The sequence below is a fragment of the Neoarius graeffei genome, chromosome 15 (assembly GCF_027579695.1).
Source record: "Neoarius graeffei isolate fNeoGra1 chromosome 15, fNeoGra1.pri, whole genome shotgun sequence".
NCBI lineage: Eukaryota > Metazoa > Chordata > Actinopteri > Siluriformes > Ariidae > Neoarius > Neoarius graeffei.
In genome coordinates this window covers 5052091-5074037 of record NC_083583.1, presented here as the reverse complement: position 1 = coordinate 5074037, position 21947 = coordinate 5052091, and the positions used below count along the sequence as shown (strand labels likewise).

The 21947-nt window shown below is 40.3% G+C and overlaps 2 protein-coding genes across 4 annotated transcripts in view; both read left to right on the top strand.

Annotated features, from left to right (window-relative positions):
- The window catches only part of tspan18a (tetraspanin 18a), a 154117-nt gene extending 146492 nt beyond the window's left edge, over positions 1-7625 (top strand). For all 3 annotated transcript variants that reach the window (XM_060940403.1, XM_060940404.1, XM_060940402.1), the window contains 5 exons: positions 1834-1908; positions 1992-2090; positions 2200-2361; positions 5800-5883; positions 7042-7625. In XM_060940403.1, the coding sequence (XP_060796386.1) occupies positions 1834-1908; positions 1992-2090; positions 2200-2361; positions 5800-5883; positions 7042-7089 (468 nt within the window). In that variant the 3' untranslated portion in view covers positions 7090-7625. The remainder of the gene's footprint in view (positions 1-1833; positions 1909-1991; positions 2091-2199; positions 2362-5799; positions 5884-7041) is intronic.
- A 10480-nt stretch (positions 7626-18105) lies between these two features.
- The window catches only part of ext2 (exostosin glycosyltransferase 2), a 117915-nt gene continuing 114073 nt past the window's right edge, over positions 18106-21947 (top strand). Inside the window, exon 1 of the mRNA XM_060940792.1 lies at positions 18106-18305. The gene's annotated coding sequence lies outside the window, so the exon portion shown is untranslated. The remainder of the gene's footprint in view (positions 18306-21947) is intronic.

Below are 21947 nucleotides of genomic sequence, written 5' to 3'. Positions count from 1 at the left end.
AACTATAAAGTGATTTGGGCAGCACGGTGGTGTAGTGGTTAGCGCTGTCACCTCACAGCAAGAAGGTCCGGGTTCGAGCCCCGTGGCCGGCGAGGGCCTTTCTGTGCGGAGTTTGCATGTTCTCCCCGTGTCCGCGTGGGTTTCCTCCGGGTGCTCCGGTTTCCCCCACAGTCCAAAGACATGCAGGTTAGGTTAACTGGTGACTCTAAATTGAGCGTAGGTGTGAATGTGAGTGTGAATGGTTGTCTGTGTCTATGTGTCAGCCCTGTGATGACCTGGCGACTTGTCCAGGGTGAACCCCGCCTCTCGCCCGTAGTCAGCTGGGATAGGCTCCAGCTTGCCTGCGACCCTGTAGAACAGGATAAAGCGGCTACAGATAATGAGATGAGATGAGATGAGAACTGTCAGAAAACTGCTGTGGTGTAAGAGGAATAAAACACTTCAGGGTGTGCTGTTAGAGGAAAATAATCACCTTCAGAGTAATAACAGTAACTCTGCTTCGTTACTTCATTCTGTTGTTGATTATTAGCTCATTTGTCCGTAAGGCCGGTGAGCTGTTGCCATGGCGTAGAGTCTGTCATCCACAATTCAGCTAAATCGTATCTCATCCATCAGTTCTCCACGGATTTCCGTTCCGATTGTTTTATTTGAAAGAACTCGTCACTCCACACAAAACTTGGTTGTTGTTTTGTCAAATTTTTTGCTAATGAGTTACTAATTAGGCCAAATTAACGAATTTTCCAGGCCTTTCACTAGAATTGTGTCTCCTCTCTGATTTCTATTCTGATTCCAGTTCTGATCGACGTTTCGGGTCGAGCTTCCCTCAAGGAACAAAACTTGGTCATTTGTTTGTTGATTTTCCTGTTGTAAACAATTTGTTTATTTTCAGTTAAATCATATCTCCTCTCTCAGTTCTCAAGGGATTTCAGTTCTGATTGTTTTATTTGAAAGAACTCGACCTTCTTTCTGCACAAAACTTGGTCACTGTATTGTCAATTTTTTTGCTAACAAATTAGTCATTAGGTCACTTAACACATTTTCTTCTGACTAGAATTGTATCTCATCTCATCTCATTATCTCTAGCCGCTTTATCCTTCTACAGGGTCGCAGGCAAGCTGGAGCCTATCCCAGCTGACTATGGGTGAAAGGCGGGGTTCACCCTGGACAAGTCGCCAGGTCATCACAGGGCTGACACAGACACAGACAACCATTCACACTCACATTCACACCTACGGTCAATTTAGAGTCACCAGTTAACCTAACCTGCATGTCTTTGGACTGTGGGGGAAACCGGAGCACCCGGAGGAAACCCACGCGGACACGGGGAGAACATGCAAACTCCACACAGAAAGGCCCTCGCCGGCCCCGGGGCTCGAACCCAGGACCTTCTTGCTGTGAGGCGACAGCGCTAACCACTACACCACTGTGCCGCCCCAGAATTGTATCTCTTCTCTCATTTATCATGCGAATTCAGTTCTGTTTGATGTTTTGGTCGTCGTGGTTGTTTTGCTGGCAGGACAGAGGAGCGACTACGCCCTTGACGTTCTGGTTTTACTGTAACAGCGCCACACACGGTGCTTTATTCTTTACATAACATGTGTATAAGTGAAAATCGTCCGCTCACTGTCCTAATCGGCTTAGGATACATACAACAAACAAACAAACAAACAAACAAACAAACAAATGATTCATTCAGAATCAGTCGAAATTTGTTTATTTTGGATTTGGTGAAAATTTCTGGACTAAAAAAAATATAAAATGTCACTTTTGATTTGGTAATAATAGGTGCTGATAATACTAAGTCTCTCTTTCCTGCTTCTTTTGTTTGTGCAGTTCTTCTTGCTCATCCTGATCATATTCCTGGCAGAGCTCGCTGCAGCCATTTTGGCGTTCATATTCCGCGAGCATGTGAGTTTCCGCATCTCCACCATTCATCATGGAGTGATTTAATTTGCGCTATAACACACCTAATTGTATTCTTGCATCAACAGCTCACCAGAGATTATTTCACCAAGGACCTGAAAGCACATTATCAAGGCAACAACAGCACGGACGTCTTCACCGCCACCTGGAACACCATCATGGCTACGGTTCACTTCACTTTTCTTTACACATGTTTATGTTCTGTGATTTTTTTTTTTTGTGTGTGTGTCGAGGTGCTAACACTCATGGCTCGTGTTACTGCGTTTCATTGTGCAGTTCGAATGCTGCGGCGTGAACAGCGCTGATGATTTCGATCAGCAGAGCCTCTTCAGACGCATGAACCCCGGCAGAGCCGTTCCTGAGGTCTGCTGCCTGAGGAACGAGCAGCTGATGAAGGTAGACAAGTGTCTCAGGGGCAGCATGCCCTTCCGCATCAAGGTTAGCATCGTACGTTTCTCTAAAACGATTGTGTATTCAGAGCAGAATAATGTTAATATGTCCAAAAATGGGTCAGAACCCATCTCTGAAACTTTATCCTCAATAAAAATGTCAAGGTGTATGAATATGCATGAATATGCAAATTAGGAACCATTGCCCGATACTCTTGACATCTTTGCTAGTGTATTATTGCTAACATTGCTAACTTAGCTTGTCATGTTCTCGCTGATTTTATATATTTTTAACATTAGCCAAGCCTGTCAAAATATGTTACCATAGCAACCATGACATTAGCAACATGAGGAAGCCATCTTAGCATACATTTATCATCATCATCATCATCATCATCATCATCATTTGCATATTAGGCCTGATTTGTTCAAAGCCTTTGGATCTTACAAACTGTAGTGACATCACAAACTGTTCTTATATAACCACGCCCCAAAATTAATTCATGGATAATTCTGGATTGCGATTGGTCAGAAGGACAGTCGTGCAGCTGCAAATCACATGTTTATATTACAACAATTGTGTATTCAGAGCAAAATAATGTTTATGTCCAAAAATGGGTCAGAACGCATCTCTCAGACTTTATCCTCAATAAAAATGTCAGGTTTTATGAATATACAAATTAGGAAACATCGCCCTATACTCCTGACATCTTTGCGAGTATATATTTGCCAACATGGCTAACTTAGCTTGTCACTTTCTCACTGACTTATATATATATAAAACATTAGCCAAGCCTGTCAAAATATATTACCATAGCAACCACGACTGTGGTCATCACTGACGTTAGCAACATGAGGAAGCCATCTTAGCATACGGTTATCATTATCATTTGCATATCAGACATGATTGGTTCAAAGCCTTTGGATCTTACAAACTATAGTTACATCACAAACTGTTCTTATGTAACCACACCCCAAAATTAATTCATGGATAATTCTGGATTGTGATTGGTCAGAAGGACAGTCGCGCAGCTGCGAATCACATGTGTATATTAAAACAATTGTGTATTCAGAGCAAAATAATGTTTATGTCCAAAAATGTGTCAGAACGCATCTCTGAAACTTTATCCTCAAGAAAAGTGGCAACTTTTATGAATATGCATTATTATGCAAATTAGGAAACATCACCCTATAGACCCTTTTCAGTCACGTGACCTTCGTAAACGCGACCACCATTTTGGACATGTAGCGGACTTCGGCTCGAATTGGTTTGAATGCGAGGAAGGCGACCAATGGAGAACATACAAGAAAAAGGAGCGAGATGCAGAAAACACCTTCGCTATCCAGCGACGTAGGGCATTTACAGGGCGAGCAGAGGGAGAAATAACAACAGTAACGACACATTAGCAACGCCGTACAGAAATAACGGTTTATGGCACAGACCCTTTCGGTTCTCGCTCATCTAGCTGCTACAATGACTGCTTAGACTGCAACAATAATACCTAACACACATTTAAGTATCCGTCGTAAAGACGTGAAACTCGTCGAGTGACGAGTGTGTTCATTGATAAGCTAACACAATCTAAAAGTAGACATACCATCACACTGCCCTGGCGCTGTGTACAGTTTACCTTCTATGGTTTGTGCACTCACTATTTGCCATTACTTTCTCCAACCCAGTGTTACAGATTACAGGGAACGGCCTGGATTTAAGAGACAAATACATGTTCCTCTTATTTTGAACACTTAGCCCATGTTTACATTAGACCGTATCAGCGGATCATCAGATTAACGTTTTTAAAAGCGATTAGTGTGCACACAGCAACACCAATACACGATTTGTCTGCACACAGCAACACCAATACACGGATACGCTCGGCTCCGCAGGCATCCTGCGCTCCAAATCACTCCGCTCTGAACAGCGAGTGCCCTCTGGAGGGTGCGCACTCCGGCCCTGCGCAGCTCACACAGCGCACGAGTGAAGTGCACGAGCCACGATTCGGGACTGAGCCGCTGTGTGTGTGATCCCAGCGCAGATCACTTACCACTTGCAAGTGGAAGGATGGCAAGCCTAAAGACAATCGTTTTTTTTTTTTTTTTTGTTACATAGTCAAGAGAGGTGTCGGATCACTGGATCCAGTGTAAATAGCTGCCGGAGCCAACGCCCGAGGTTCCGGAGCGCGCTCCGGCTTGCTCCCCCTCAAATTAAGCGCTGTTTGTAGGACACTGCCTCTGATCTGTCCTACAGTCTACCAACAGCAAAGGAACACAACGCTAGCTAATGTCGTTAGCTAATAGCTACTACAGAAGAACAAAGAGGTTACAATGGGTTATTTTAGCCTATTTGGTTACACACTCGCCGCCACAGAATGTTAACAGCAATGTAATGCCTTTTCTGGCTAATTTTATTCGTCTTACCTCCAACAAAGTGGTCACTACACAAGCGTTGGTATGCCGAGGGCTGCCAATCTGTTAATGGCCGCTATCCATCTTCTCCGTCGGGATCCGATAAAATGATAACCCTTGCCTTGTTTGTTGATGGTTACTACATCCAGGTGCACAACAATATAGTGGCATGATGGAAGTCTTGCTGAAAATAAACACTTTCTTTGCTGCCGTTCCTCAATGCTGGCTGTGGTAAACTACTGGTAGTACACGTCCAAAATGGCGGCCGCGTTTGTCGTGACGTCACGTGAAAAGGGTCCATACTCCTGACATCTTTGCTAGTGTATTATCGCGAACATCACTAACTTAGCTTGTCACTTTCTCACTGATTTATATATTTATAACATTAAAGCCAAGCCTGTCAAAATATAATGTTACCATCGAAACCACGACTGCGGTCATCACTGACGTTAGCAACTTGAAGAAGCCATCTTAGCATACAGTTATCATCATCATCATTTGCATATCAGACATGATTAGTTCACAGCCTTTGGATCTTACAAACTGTAGTGACATCACAAACCGTTATCACATAACCACACCCCCAAATTAGTTCATGTACAATTCTGGATTGTGATTGGTCAGAAGGACACTCGCGCAGCTGCAAGTCACATGTTTATATTACGGTGCACTTTATAGCTGCTGTAACGTGACTGATAACAGGAACTAACGTGTCTCGCAGACGTTCAACATTAAATGTAGCTCTGAAGAAAGAAAAAGTACGATGTGTCATTTTTTGTGAGCAAGTTGCTGTTGTATAAAAGGAATAAAACACTTCAAGGTGTGCCGTTCTCAGAAAATAATCCACTTCAGTGTGGAAACCATAACTCTGCTTCATCACACCAAGCCATCACTTGTTATTTTCCAACAACAGCACGACACAGAGTGTGCTATTCCTTAGATGTATCGTATCCTTGTGTTATTTTGAAGTCGTATCTCGGATGTCTGTGAGATTTGTGCATCATCATTTCACGTGATGCTGAAACATGCCCTCTCTCTTTTTTTAATTTTTTAATTTTTATTTATTTATTTATCTTTACAGGGCTGTTATTCGGCTGTGGTGGATTACTTCGAGGCGTACATCTACATGGCCGGAGCGCTCGCTATCGTTGTCCTGACCATAGAAGTAAGATCAGGATTCTGATTTCATCCCTGAAAGATGTTTTGAAGATGTTTTATTGTCTCTCACTGCCACCTGGTGGACGAAATGAAAACAGAAAATGAATCTTCTTTATTTCACAGTCATGTATAATTCTTGCATTAAGTTGCGATAACTCATCTCATTATCTGTAGCCGCTTTATCCTGTTCTACAGGGTCGCAGGCAAGCTGGAGCCTATCCCAGCTGACTACGGGCGAAAGGCGGGGTTCACCCTGGACAAGTCGCCAGGTCATCACAGGGCTGACACATAGACACAGACAACCATTCACACTCACATTCACACCTACGCTCAATTTAGAGTCACCAGTTAACCTAACCTGCATGTCTTTGGACTGTGGGGGAAACCGGAGCACCCGGAGGAAACCCACGCGGACACGGGGAGAACATGCAAACTCCGCACAGAAAGGCCCTCGCCGGCCACGGGGCTCGAACCCGGACCTTCTTGCTGTGAGGCGACAGTGCTAACCACTACACCACCGTGCCGCCCTAAATCAAAATCTGATAGGTTAATTCATCTGTCACTTCCTACATAAACGTACACTGCCATGGCCTTCTGTCCCGGCAGTGAAGTCCTAACCAATGAGTGAGCAGCTCGAAACTCTTCTCAGCCTAGAGACAACAAACAAAACAATCTCATTGGAGAACTGGATTTTAATGTTTTCAGGACAGTAACCCTTTCATTTCTGAAGCACATTTGATAGACAATGAGGCCGAATTAGAAGAGGATAATCATCATGAAAGAATGAAAGCAATTAAATAAAGCATTTGAAATGCTGAGATGTTTGAGCCTTCTCTGAACGCCTAGAAGGCCCTGACGGTTCCTCTCTGGTATATACAGCTACTACTGTTTCTCACACAACAACAACAAAGTGCTGTACAGGCCACACCCACAAACAATCAGCAATATGAGCAACTTTTTGCTTTTTTGAAATGTGAACACAGGTTTCAAACATGGCTTCACCTTCCTAGAACCTGCTTCATACATACAATGCTAATAAAGTGTGTGGTTTACCGAAGGTGTGTGTTTAAAAAAAGGAGAAAAAGAAAAAAGAATGTTTGTTTTTTAACTTGTTACAGGACTGTTTGTTCCTAATTCAGTCCTTTATTCTTTCTGTCCTCCTCAGCTCTTCGCGATGGTGTTCGCCATGTGCTTGTTCCGAGGGATCCAGTAATAATCCGTCCATGTTCTACAGAAGGACGTTTCAAAAGACAAACGGCTCAAAAAGAAGACACGCTCGTGTATATACGTCATCTCTCTGTTTCCGAGGTGCCCACAGTGACCAAATTTGTACAGCTGGAACATCCCTGAATTTGTGAAATGAAAGAGAAAATGGAGCAGAAATTTTCACTTGTCCAGTGGTGACATGGTGTCGTGTTGCAGCCCTTTAACACGGATCGAGGAGGAACTTGCACTGACGTCTGAATGGATATTTATAGAGGACAGTTCGTGTTTGTATGGAATTAAATCCACATTTTTATCTTCTTCACCACTGAATCACGCCACATTAAAACTCTTTTCACAATGTGTGTGTGTGTGTGAGCATGTTTCTGTGTGTGCGTGATCAGAAGCCTACATCTTCTATATTGTAAAGTGTTGTGTATTGCAACTGTGTATATTTGATGTGATTTTTAGTAATGTGTTGTACGCATTTGGACTTATATTCATGATACCTGTTATATGTGACACTGATCGGTATTAAACAAAAAATGAAAGAGTGTGACGTATGCTTCCTTCATGATAAATATTCAGTTCAGTGCTGTTGAATTCTGGATTGTGATTGGTCAGAAGGAGATTAATTTTCTAGAACAGCAGCTCCAAATCGCTAATGATACTCTATAATGAAAGTTTCTATCAGGAATCGTTTCTTTAACATGGATGAAAGGAGTCTCCAGTGTCAGCGCTTTGTAACAGTCAGAAGTAAGGATGAAAATTTAAGATTCGTGACATCTTTAGAACAAAAGAGGTTATGCTTTTCACTTTCTCAGTAAGAAAACATGACAAGCTGCGGTATTTTTTTGCCTTATTAACTTCAAGAGAGGAAAAAAAGAGGCTGGTCAGGGAAAGGATGTTTATAGCTGCTATAATGTAAATGAGAACCAGAACAAACTTTGTAGGTAAACTATAAATGGATAAAAAGTATGAAATGTCAGGTTCTTACTCCATGAAAGGTGGACTTCCTTTAAGATTTTTCAAATGTAGGTCATGAAAAGAATTTTCCCCGACACCCAATAATTTTTGTTCAATGGACCAAAAGCTACTGAATTCGAATCACAGACTTCCAATTTTATTAGGTTTAAAAAAAAAAGAATAATGAATTAATTTAGGGCCATGTGGCCCTAAATTCTCTGCTATTTTTTCCTGCTTCACCATGACCCAATTCAAGATACGACATCATGCATCACGTGGTGGGCTTTCCCTGTTCGCTCAAGGCACTGTGGGATACAAATTTGAAACAGGAGAGAAAAATGGAGGACGTGAGTGTGCGAATGAAACGTGAAAGAGCGACTACAGTAACGGAAAGAAAGCAAGAAGAAAAGACGTGTTCTATACGAAGGAAAGGAAACACAGGACCAAACTAATAAATATTGGCGCTCAGCAAGCACCTCGGTGTGATCAGCTGTTCGTTTAGCGACAGAATGATGGAACTGTCAGTGTACGCTCAAAGGGAAACCTGTAGATGGCAGTAATGCAGCACTGTGGATGCCAGCTGCCGTAAAACCCAAAAGAAGAAGAAGAAGGAGGTAAACCTGCGCATGCGCACACGGACTTCCTCTGTCTGCTTGACTGCACGACGCGAGCGATTTCATGCACACTATTTGCTTTAATCCCCTCAAATTAAATAACTTCCCAGCCACAGAATGGCCTGATATTTTGTGAGAAATTACAGAAATAAACATCTCACAATCACCACATTTCAGAGGGAAATAAATTTCACTGATTTTATGAAATTGAAAGGCCGTCTAGCTTTAAAATTGTTAGCCTTGTGCAAAGCACTGTGGTATAAGAGGAATAAAACACTGATCCCAGGATCAGACTACACAATATTTTTGTCTTTAATGAAGGCCACTATGTTAGAGTAGGCAATCATAGTGCTATAAATTATTGTCGTGTCTTAATCAGGAGACTGGCAACACTACAAGTTTGACTCTGAGCAATAATCATCATTCATGTCCTTGCATGTCTCCAGGAGGAGGGACGAGAAATTGTCAATCATGGCGATCGAAAGAACTTCAAAGAACATGCTGTAAGAAGTCAAATCAGTTTATTTGCATCACGCTTTTAACATCACACATCGTTGCAAAGCAACTTTACAGAAAATTAAAGACTTTAAACATATGAACCAATTTTATCCCTAATAAATTCATTTATAATGCAAACTGGTCTAGTGGTTTTGTTGATCAACAGTTAAAACTGTTAATGTTATGTTGTCATGTTGTCTGTTGCTGCCCAAATGAGGATGGGTTCCCTTTTGAGTCTGGTTCCTCTCGAGGTTTCTTCCTCATGTCATCTGAGGGAGTTTTTCCTTGCCACCTTCGCCACAGGCGTGCTCATTAGGGATAGATTAGGGATAAAATTAGCTCGTGTTTTAAGTCGTTCAAATTCTGTAAAGCTGTTTTGCGCCAATGTTTATTGTTAAAAGCGCTATACAAATAAACTTGACTTGACTCTAGTGGTTAGCATGTCTCATCTCATCTCATTATCTGTAGCCGCTTTATCCTGTTCTACAGGGTCGCAGGCAAGCTGGAGCCTATCCCAGCTGACTACGGGCGAAAGGCGGGGTACACCCTGGACAAGTCGCCAGGTCATCACAGGGCTGACACATAGACACAGACAACCATTCACACTCACATTCACACCTACGCTCAATTTAGAGTCACCAGTTAACCTAACCTGCATGTCTTTGGACTGTGGGGGAAACCGGAGCACCCGGAGGAAACCCACGCGGACACGGGGAGAACATGCAAACTCCACACAGAAAGGCCCTTGCCGGCCACAGGGCTCGAACCTGGACCTTCTTGTTGTGAGGTGACAGCGCTAACCACTACACCACCGTGCCGCCCTGGTTAGCATGTCTGCCTCTCAATTGGGAGATTGCAAGTTCTACTCGCGGTCAGGTCATACCAAAGACCATCATAAAAATGGGACCTACTGCCGTCTGGCAAGGCATGCTGAAATACAGATGTGAGTGGGAAGTCAAACTCTCATAGTTACCAGAGGACCCGCCCCCCACTGTAACCCTAGCTGTATAGGCAAGAGTGGCCGAGGGTTATAGAAGTGGAGATTGGTGCCACCCAATGCGCCTTAAGAGCCTTGTTAGTACTGGGATGGGAGACTGCCTGTGAAGACCAGGTCCTGGCACCGGAAGGACTTTGAAATGTATTTATTTCTAATAAGTAAGCCTGTGATGATGGCGGTGAGGAAAAATTCCCTCAGACGACACAAGGAAGAAACTTTGAGAGGAACCAGACTCAAAAGGGAACCCATCCTCATCTGGGTGATAACAGATAGCATGATTATAAATAACTCACTTCTATAACTGTATCCTATAGAGTCACAAAGTACAACTGTGTAACCAGGAAATTCATTGTAGTTTTAACATGAAGTCTGTTTTGTTGAAGTTATAAACTGTTCATGACAACTGCAGTCCTAAAGTTAACATGGTGATTGTAGTCCTAAACCATCAGAGCAAAACTGGAAGTGTTTTTACAGAGCCGTCTTCTAAGTGTGACTTTCAACTGGCCATATGGGGCCGTCCTCCACACAAGCGATGTGATGAGACTCCAGCCAGAAGTAGGGCGTCAGGATGGATCGGGCAGGTCCAGAGAGCAGAAGAAGTCAGCATGACTGGTGTCTCAAGAGTTGTTAGAATTGTCAAGCTAGGCGAGAAAATGCAAAAAATCTTGACATGCTCGACTTTTCTTTGGGGTGTTGTCGGACTTCCCAGACACCACATCACTGTTCTTTGATTTTCACACTACAAGGTCTGTCATTTGCGACGTTCATATTCAGACCCAACAAGATTGTTTTAAAACCGGGCTGAATTCATGTAGCATTAGAGAGGTGTGCTGTTACAGGAAAATATTCAACTCTGGGGTGTAACTGTACACTTCATCACACCACATTTTTGTTGATTATTTTACTATCACAGCATGACATGAAATTTACCATAGATAGCCTAAGGTTAGATTAAGGCTAAGGTCTGTTGACGTTAGCTCTTTTTTTTTTTAACCTCAGACAACTTTATTGGAGGAGGTTATGTTTTCACCTCCGTTTGTTTGTTTGTTTGTCTGTTCTCAACATCACTCAAAAAGTAGTGAAAGGATTTTGATGAAATTTGGAAGAAAGGTGATCCATGGGCCAAGGAACAGTTGATTAGATTTTGATGCAAATCTGAATTGATTGATTGATTGATTGATTGATTGATTGATTGATTGAGTTTATTTGCAACAAAGAAATAGACAAACTAAAAATTTACAAGTGCATAGTGCATAAAAAACAACCAAAATACAAATGAAAATTAATAGAATGTCATTGATATTTTAAAATATAGTTGCAGGATAAAAATGCAATAAAGAGAAAACAGTCTCTTATTTCCATTGCGGTCCTGTATATTGTTATAGACACTAGATGTGATTTGTTAACAACAAGATTAAAATAATATTAAAAGTCACAGAATCATCAATATATTATAATAATTGATTAAACTGAGTATAATGAATATATAAAAGTTGCAAAAATTACAAGATGACATATTATTATAAAATTAAAGATAAATTTAACCTTCATCCTACCAAGTGGGGTCCATCTGGACCCCGCACCGATATGTTTGTTTGCCATTTTAAAAATATGTGACATACTGCCTCACTGTTTTATGAATTTGTCGGAATTTATTTCTTAATTAAAACACTAAAGCACCGGAAGATCAGCTTTTTGCATTGTGAAGGTATAATTAATTTGTTACTGGGGTCCAACCGGACCCCAGAGTAAAATTTATCTGTCTTTCATTTTATAATTGAATAGCACACTGAAAGTTAACTTCTTTTATTTCTTTTATGTTCCATAATGAAACTACCAAGGCATTCCTTCTTGGGGTCCGTGTGGACCCCACTGCTGCAATAAGCACAGGCTGCAAAACAAAAGCCCTAAATTATTTTACAATTACTTTTTTGTTTTAAATTCTGTAAGAAAAGACCTAAGTTGTAATCCAGAATGTTTTACAGCTGCATGAGCTGCAAAAATCATGTATATAATGCCAATTTTTTTTTGTGGCGCTATAATTTGCTACATGCATGCTAGTTATTGCAATATTATTGCAATGTTATTGCATTTATAATACATCATTGATATTCAGCCATAGTGGATTTTGTTCTTCAATAAAGTTATGTCTGTTTGCTGCATTGAATTGGTTCTTACTGCATTGATTTCAAGGTATTCCCTCCTGGGGTCCATACGGACCCCGCCTGGTAGTTTGTGTATGTAAAATTGGCTGGTAGGATGAAGGTTAAGTGTGTTCTTTATGCCTTGGGCCCTTTAGTGTATTGCTGTTATTAATACAAGATGTTCTGAACAAAACTTATCTGGTGATTTTGTCTTTATAAGCTTTAATTTTAAAGAAAAGTATTGGGGTCCAAACGGACCCCACATGGTAAGATTAAGGTGTAAAATAGCATGGTAGGATGAGGGTTAAAGTGTGTCAAACAATAGAAAAATTATGAACAAACAGAAAAGTCAGAAATAAAACATAAGCATATAAACTGAATATAATTAGAACTAAAAAAATGTGCATAATTAAAACAGATAAACACGTTAGCATAAGATTGCGCATCACAGATTAGAATATAATATCACGTGTAGCATTTTTTAGTATAAATTAAATACAATGGACAAAAAAAGATATCACATCTAAACTGACAAATATCACAGATAAAATTAAATACTAAGTGAGTGTAAATAAACTCTTAAAAACAAGGATAAAATGAAAATAAAGGGTAGAAAACGAAGAGTACCAAATGTCAAGGGGAAGAGAAATTCAGGCAAGAAGACCTGAAAAGATGAAAAGATTAATAAAAAATGAAAACACTATTTTCGCTATTTTCAATTTCCTGTAAAAAGTACTCCTTGACCTTAAATTTGAACAATTTTGAATCGATAATTTGGGTCAAGGAGGTAGGAAGTGCATTCCAAAGGATTTTTGCAACATGACCAAAAGAAACTTTACCATTTGAATTTACTCTGTTTATAACTGTGGGTGGTAAAAGAGAGCAACTGGACTTGCTTGAAGATTCTTGAAGACGTTTCACCTCTCATCCGAAAGGCTTCTTCAGTTCTGTCTGACTGGTAGGGAGCATCAGATATTTATATCAGCTGCTCTGTCCAGTGCGAAAGCACCCCCCTCCAACCTCACCATCCAAGAAAGGAGGGCTCGGACCAGATTTGCACCCTGCTTGGCCTCTGCCTGACCACCACTTATTTCCAGTTTAATGAAAGTTTCTACAGACAGAAGCATGGATGCGCCATGGGCTCACCGGTATCCCCTATTGTGGCCAATCTTTACATGGAGGAAGTGGAACATAAAGCTTTGACCACTTTTTCAGGAGTTGCTCCCAGCCACTGGTTCAGATATGTGGATGACACCTGGGTGAAAATCCAAACCCATGAGGTGGAAGCCTTCTCTAAGCACATCAATGCAGTGGATATACCGTAGGAAAAATACCTGATGCTCCCTACCAGTCATACAGAACTGAAGAAGCCTTTCGGATGAGAGGTGAAACATCTTCAAGAATCTTCAAGCAAGTCCAGTTGCTCTCTCTCCCCACCCACAGTTTACCATGACCTGGATGACTGAGAATCTTCACAGACAAGCTCTGTTTATAACGAAATTTGACGCACTTCTCCTTGTCTGGTAATGGTGATGCTGGTTTACCAGAGTAAAGCCCTTGTACATATAGCTAGTAGCATTGCCCAGAACAATTTTGTGAGTGTGTGTGAGAGTATAATTTGATCTACCCTTTTTTCAACTGGAAGCCAATTTATCTGTCTAAATTCTGAATCTGTGGCTTGGTGGAGATTTGAACTCTACAGAGTGTCCTTTTAATTTATTTTTCTTGGAATTTGTATCATTAATATTCATGCTAATCACTGTTCTATGAATTACAAATGAAGTGTCTGGAGAGCTCCACTCTGGTATTTCATCATTAGTTAAGGATTACACTGTGTGCACAATTATTAGGCAAGTGAGGACTCTGACCCTACCATTATTTCTATGCATGTTTTCCAACCGCAAGCTAGATACACTTGAATGCTAATTGGATTTAAGCATTCTCAGGTGGTATTTATTTGTGTAATGAGGGAGGGTGTGACCTAAAGTCATTAATACTCTATATTAAGGTGTGCATAATTATTAGGCAGCTTCTTTATCTCAGGCAAAATGGGCCAAAAAAGAGATTTAACAGACACTGAAAAGACTAAAATTGTAAAATGCCTATCAGAGGGATGCAGCACTCTTGAAATAGCTAAGCTATAGAAATGTGAGCACAGAACAATCAAACGTTTTGTTGCAAATAGTCAACAGGGTCGCAAAAAATGTGTGGAGAAGAAAAGACACAAATTAACCGCAAAAGACTTGAGAAGTACCAGGAACCCATTATCCTCCAGTGCCACAATATTCTAGAACTGCAACCGACCTGGAGTGTCCAGAAGGACAAGGTGTTCGGTGCTCAGAGACATGGCCAAGGTAAGGAAGGCTGAAACACGACCACCACTAAACAAGACTCACAAGTTGAAATGTCAAGATTGGGCCAAGAAATATCTGAAGACAGATTTTCCAAAGGTTTTATGGACGGATGAAATGAGAGTGACTCTGGATAGACCAGATGGATGGGCCCATAGCTGGATAACTAATGGACACAGGGCACTTTGACTCAGACACCAGCAAGGTGGTGGAGGGGTAATGGCATGGGCTGCTATTATTAAGGATGAGCTAGTTTGACCATTTCAGGTTGAAGATGGACTTAACATCAACTTCCAAACCTACTGCCAGTTTCTAAAAGATACATTCTTCAAGCAGTGGTATGGGAAGAAGTCTGCATCATTCAAGAAGGCCATGATTGTTATGCAGAACAATGCACTATCACATGCACCCTAGTACTCCACTGCTTGGCGAGCCCGCAAAGGCCTTAAAGATGACAAAGTAATGACATGGCCCCCTTCCTCACCTGACTTAAACCCTATTGAGTATTTGTGGCCCCTTCTTCAGCATGAGATTTACAGCGAGGGAAGACAATACACCACTCTGAATAGCATTTGGGAGGCCGTGGTTGCTCCTGCACAAAAAGTTGATCGTCAACAAATCAAAAAACTAACAGACTGGATGGAAGGCTCATGGCAGTTATTGAAAAGAAGGGTGGCTATATTGGTCACTGAATATTTTTGAAATGCTAGAAGTGTTTATTTGTTAATTCTGAGTTGTTTATTTGTTACACTGAAAATTAAAATAAACAAGTGAGATGGGAAACTTTAAGCTTTTCATTTAGTTGCCTAATAATTCTGCACACTAAATGTTGCCTAATAATTCTGCACACTTATATATTCCCCTGAGAAGGCCTAAACTCCCCTTTCCTTTGTTAATCATTCTGGTTTTAGGTTTATTAACAATTTGGATTGACAGAGCACTGTATTTGTTCAACGATAAAATTAATCATCAGGAATACAACTTGCCTAATAATTGTGCACACAGTGTATACCCAATTCAAATAGGTTTATGATTGTTTCTGTACAGTTGTACATTTAGCCTATACAATAATGTGACCAGACGTCCCGGTTTGACTGGGACAGTCCCGATTTTGAGTTGCGTGTCCCCAGTCCCGACAAAGGTCCATCGGGACGCTGAAATATCCCGGTTTACACCAAACACTAACAAACTGTCCCGGTTACAGCGATCATATATAGCCAACGAGAAGTCAATAAAGCTTCTAGCAATTCAGCATCAATGTGCGTGTGTGCACAGTCAACCTTACAACGTATCTATTTGTACAGTGTTGCAATATAGAGGCCGCGTCATAACAGTTTTTTTCGCTAGCGGCTGTCAACTACTATGCGACAATGCCGAACGGATGAGCACTGGGCGGAGATGTTCGCGCACTTCAAGAGTAGGGAGATTCCTTACAGCAATGTCAGCCAGCTTTGGCAGTTTGCCATGTGCCTACCTGGCACCAATGCTCCAGCTGAGCGAATATTTTCACTCATGAGCAACACCTGGACTGACGAGAGGAATCACATGACCGTGCCTACTCTCGAAGCCTTGCTCATTACCCGGGCTAATTTCGACAATACTTGCTTGCAGTTTCACAGCAGGCTCTCGGGCAATAAAGCGCTACTGGAGCAAATTCACTCATCATGTAAATATATGCAATAAAATGGCATCTTCTTTAGGGTGGGGTGGGTGGCTGTGTTTCTGAAACATTTTTTGTCGTCTTTCGTCTGTTTCATCTGTCTTTAATCTGTATCACAGATTGTCTTGACTTGTTTGATGCTGTTGTCAACTCAGGGTTCACGTTTTCAAAATAGTTAATAGCCGACACTGGTTAAGATTAAACAGAGGCATTTTGGGTAAAGGTTCAGAAGTGACAACTATTAGGCTCATGCGCTCATTCCTGTTACATTGCTATTGTTTAAAAAAAAAGTTCATCGCATAAAATGTTGATGTTAATATGCAAGCAATGCATTTCCTTGGCGTTTTCACAAAGGTGAAATAAATCAGTTGAAATTTAGGCTATTGGCCTATTCCCTATCATCACATCTGTTGTCTGATTTTCTTACTTTAACTGAATTGTGATAGAAGTACATGTAGAGAACAAGAAAATACTTGATTATTCTCTGAAATGTTGATAAAAGTGAGCTTCTATAAAATGATAAAAGCACCTGTCTGAGCCGGTTTGAGCCGGCGCAGGTTTACATCAAAACGCGTGTGCGTGCACAAGTATCACGGTCACACACAAAGTGTCTCGGTTTTCGACTCGGGAAAATCTCAGTGTCACAATCCTTTTATTGATATTTACAACAAGCAGAAAATTTACAAGGTTTGTAACAGCGCATTTTGTGAAAAACAAAGCGAGGTACAGCTAATTTTTATACCAAGCTAGTCACACATCCAGCGCCGGCGACCTAGGCAATTGCCTAGAGTGCAAAGTGTGCTCAGGGGCGCCAAGGGCGACCAAAACCCTGTCAACATTTTCTATTGGTGATGTGCCTTGAGATTTTTTCATTGAAAAAAGTGCGCCCTGGCTCATGAAAGGTTGAAAACCTTTTTTACAACACCTCTGATGCGGCTGGGGATGTAGAAATACGCGCTCCTTTCCTCTGCTGTTACACTACCTGTGACAGTAGCTTCTGCTGAAAGAAGCGTTTCAAAATTAAAACTGCTGAAGACATACTTAAGGTCAACAATGAGTCAAGAACGTCTGAATGGGCTTGCTCTGATGAGCGTCAACCAAGAGATCTCAAGAGAAATATCATTTGATGATATTATCAAAGAATTTGCCATTAGGAAGACCAGACGAGTCCCATTGTAATGTTACTTCAATAACAAAGTACCCATAATAGCACTTTTGTTTGAAAATACAGCCCATTGATGTCCTAACAGGGTGCTTAAGTTTGCACAATTTAGAATAGTAGAATTTTTTATTCATTTAATTTGTTAATTCTTCAGAGATGACTTAACTTTTAATAGCAAAAAAGAAACTAAAAATAATTTCTTGTTTATTGTCCATGCACTACACTTTGAACAGGGTGCGGAAGAGTTTTTGCCCATTATATGGAGATATGTATTGAATTTGTGTGGTCATTTTACTTTGTGACACTTTATGTGAATAATGATAACAATAATAACAATAATGAAAAAGATAAAAATGACTTCTTGTTTATTGTCCATGCACCGTACATTGTTTAATAGTAATAGAATAGAGTGATTAGATTAAAGTGTTATTTAGATGTTATTAGAGGGTTTTTTTTCTGGGGGGGCAAAACTCAATCTCGCCTAGGGCAGCCAAAGACCTCGAGCCGGCCCTGCACACATCTCTTCACAGACCCGCTGTGATTTAGCAAATCATTCCCTCTCCAACATGGCGGACGGGTTGACGTATTGTCCTCTCTAGCATCAGTTGCTAATACGGTGTCGCCTGTACAGCAGGAGGCGGTACACTCGGAAAAACTGGATTTCCCTCTTCCTTATTTTCAAGCTGTTCATTTTCCACGGAATATTTACCACTGATATGATAAATATATAAACTGAACAGTTTATACGTTCGGTTTCTGTCTAATTTCAGTAAAATATTATGAATTAATTTCTCTACAAAGTTCTTAAAGCCGCGGTGACGAGACGAAGCTGAGGTAGGCTAAGCTAAGTTTGTTGTAGCTAACTAGTTTATCACACGGAGAATATGAATAATGTTAGTAGTTCGGTTATTGGGTTATATTCGAGGGTTAAACCGCGAACTAGTTACCAAAAAATAACCCGCAAGGCCACTTTAATAATCAACACACATCTGGCTGGACTGTAATCTGTAGTTAGCATCATGCTAGTTAGCTAAGACACAAGCTATGATCATCAATATAAAGGATGAAATCTAAAAGGAATTTAAATGAAATTCAATTTAATAAAATTTGTACAAAATAACTTATGAATGATCTTGGAATTATCTTACTGGAAGTGATATCTGTATAACAAGAGCCATAAAATGATTTAAGCTTAAAATATAAAAATAATAAACTAAATTATTTTTTATTTTTTTTTTTAACTTGATTTGATTTATTTGGCAGTAATACAGTACATAAAAATGATAAACGTATACATAACTGATCCAAAAATGAACACAAGTATAAAAAAATACATAAAATACATAATACTGTAGATATTGCTGAGGATAACACAAAAAGTTAAAAACTTATTTCCATTGTGGTCCCCATAATACAAGATGTGACATAAAAGAGCGATATAAACCTAATACTAATAAACATATTCAAAAATTAATTAAAAAATATTAAAATCATTATCCTCAGTAGAAGTCATAACATTATTCATATCAGACTTCATTTTTTTTGTAAAATTTAACAAGGATTGAGTAAAGTAGAAGCAAGACGATTCCATAACCGAGCACCAGTGATTCAAAATTAAAACTTACCAAAATGAGGAATGACAAGCGAATGTAGACTAGAATTATGAGAATTGTCTTCTTGAGATGGAAAGGTACTTAGGACACATCCCATCAAGCACTCGGTACATAGGATTTAGTTTTAATTGCTCTACTCTATATCGGATAGGGAGCCACCCTAAAGTGCGTATTCTGGACCAATTTCATTTTTTTTTTTTTTTGTATGAAAGCCTGTCCCTTTACACACTCATCCAGAAGGGTAATTTTGCCCAAGGCCATCTGTCTACAGCAGAAAAAAATAAAATAACAAAACGCGTCTGGAAAAATCCCAAGGGAGTCTGGAGCCAGATTCGTGACGTCACCTGCGGAAGCGCCAGCAGGCTGCGAGAGCTTTGCACGGTTTCAGTGCACAGCCTGTGTAGACCAAGCGCTCCCATTTCTCTCTCATTGTCCGGTCTTTTGGGAAACAATGAGTACTAATCCCATCATGATTGGTGTTGCTACACCCTCCTACGATACATCTGTTAACCATTTTAATAATTACGCAATAACGTTGAAGAAATTTGCAGAAAACCACCAGGTCGTTTTCTCACAAACAAACCAACGCTGGCGTAGGATTCAGAGGGAGGCGTCCCGCACGCGGCATCACGAAAATTTCCCGGGAAATCCAAATGCCGAGTTTTTTCAGAGGCGGACCAATTTGCCTCAAATGGCTTGATTTCAACTGAATTTTTCTGGTATTGCGCAAGGTAAAAAATTACACGAAATGCAAAATGTGACAGATATTTGACCAAAGTTTAATATAAAATAGGAGAATTACATTGATCTTGCTGCTGAATTTACCTGTGTAGTGTTTCCCACAGACCAGGTAGCAATTTGTGGTGCTCCACTGTGCTGATGAGGGAATCGTGCGTGGAGGAGTCGGTCATTGGGGTGTATGCAAAGTGTTTACAGCGGGCGGTGTTCAAACACACAGTATTTTTCTTCAGAGTCACCTGCTGGGACTATTTTAAAGCTACAAGAAGCATTTGAGATTTTTCAGTTCAATCTAAATTCTTTAAAGTTCTTTAAGAGAAGACAGCTAGAACAATTTTTACCAGAACTTTGCCTGGTTTCATTCCTCGACCCAGCTTTACATTACAGGGCAGGCCATTAGTTTGCTGGGCTTGATGTTGGTGGAAAACCTGTCTTTTAAATTTATGAAAATTACTCACCAAAATTGAAGTTAAAGTTTAGTTTTTTGCCTTTTTGGTGGCAATCTTTCAATCATTCTTTAGTTGACATTCAAGGAATAAATTGCAAAAAACAAGCTGGAGGTTTTTATTTTAAATATTGAACTCAACACTTACCTCAACCAATACTAAAATGAAATAAATAGTATAATGTAACAACAAAATAATAAAATAAAATATCATAATTAGATGTAAGAAACCACTTAAGGTAGCACCAAGGCAACTAACAATAATGAAAAAGCATTACCCTAATTGGTGCAAAGCCTGCATGCCCTATCAGAACATTTAATTCTGCGTGGCTTCCTGAAAAAAAAAACCCTCAAGTGCCCTATCGTAAGGGTTCGGGACCATTTATGAAGATTCGTAAGCAGGCTGCCAGGTGTTCCCCTTGGAGCCTATTCCTGAGGTCTGTTTTAATCTATGGATAAAAAAGTACATTTTCTTCATCATCAAAGCCAGCGCTCGAAACTAACGGTGTCCCGACGTCCCGGGGACCATAAAAAATGTCATCGGGACACAAAATTATCATATCTGGGACAATCCCGGGACAATGGAAAAAAATAGATCTAGAAAAAAAGTTCTACATTAATATTATTTACAAAGCCGTAACACATACGTAGACATTCACCTAATTTGTCAATTTTAAAACGTTAACAGCGAAAAATACATTAGTAGCTACGCTTTCGATGCACCTGCATCCGTAGGCTACAGAGCAGCGCATTCTGTTCTAGAATCTTCGGCCGGTGTCCGCATTATATGGACTTGGAATGGAATTGCTACCGCACACGCTGCGCCGACTCTTGCCAGAACAAAAATGCTTAAGTGGTTGAAGCGGACCGACCGCGGGGAAGAAACTGAAAGCCCAGACATAACGTCTCCGGGACCTTCAGGATCCAAAGTGTCATCGCCTGGTCTGCAGGCAACGCTAGCAACTGAATGAACTTAATGAACACTGTTAGACACGTTATAAAATACAACAGGAATGATGTGGATGATATTGACGGAAGATACCGTTCAACAGAATAAGTGAGTTTTCTTGGTGTCTTTCTAGTTCAGAAAGTTTAGTCAGTCAGCAGCACAACTAGGCTCGGACCTGCCACTATGCTGATGTTGCTAACATTTGCACCCGGCAGCGAAAGTTCATAAAAATGGATAACGGAAAGTTCATAAAAATGGATAACGGAAAGTTCATAAAAATGGATAACGATAATGGATAACGGAAAGTTCATAAAATTGGATAACGATAATGGTGAAAATGATAAGTTGGCCTTATAAGTGCCAACAGATATTCAAGGTATAAGTAGATGAAATGAACATAAAAGGGGTCTTATTTTCAACTAAAGAGTACTGCAGATGTAGGGAGTTGAAACATTTTCTGAATGAGCTCGTTGGCTCCGTTAAATAAACAGGTATCTATTCATACAGTGAGATCGCCAAAGTTTAATAAACTGAAAATGCAATAACTGTAATTTTGAAGTAGATGATGTATAGGACATGTGTCGCTTGTGTCTTGTGACTTATTGTAAAAATGATATAAAGGGTTCAGAATCGCATAGTTACAAATATAATAGTAACTTCATATGATAATATTAACCACTGGTTATTTCAGAGAGGAAAAAATGGGGACACTATTGCTTCCATTCGGGACA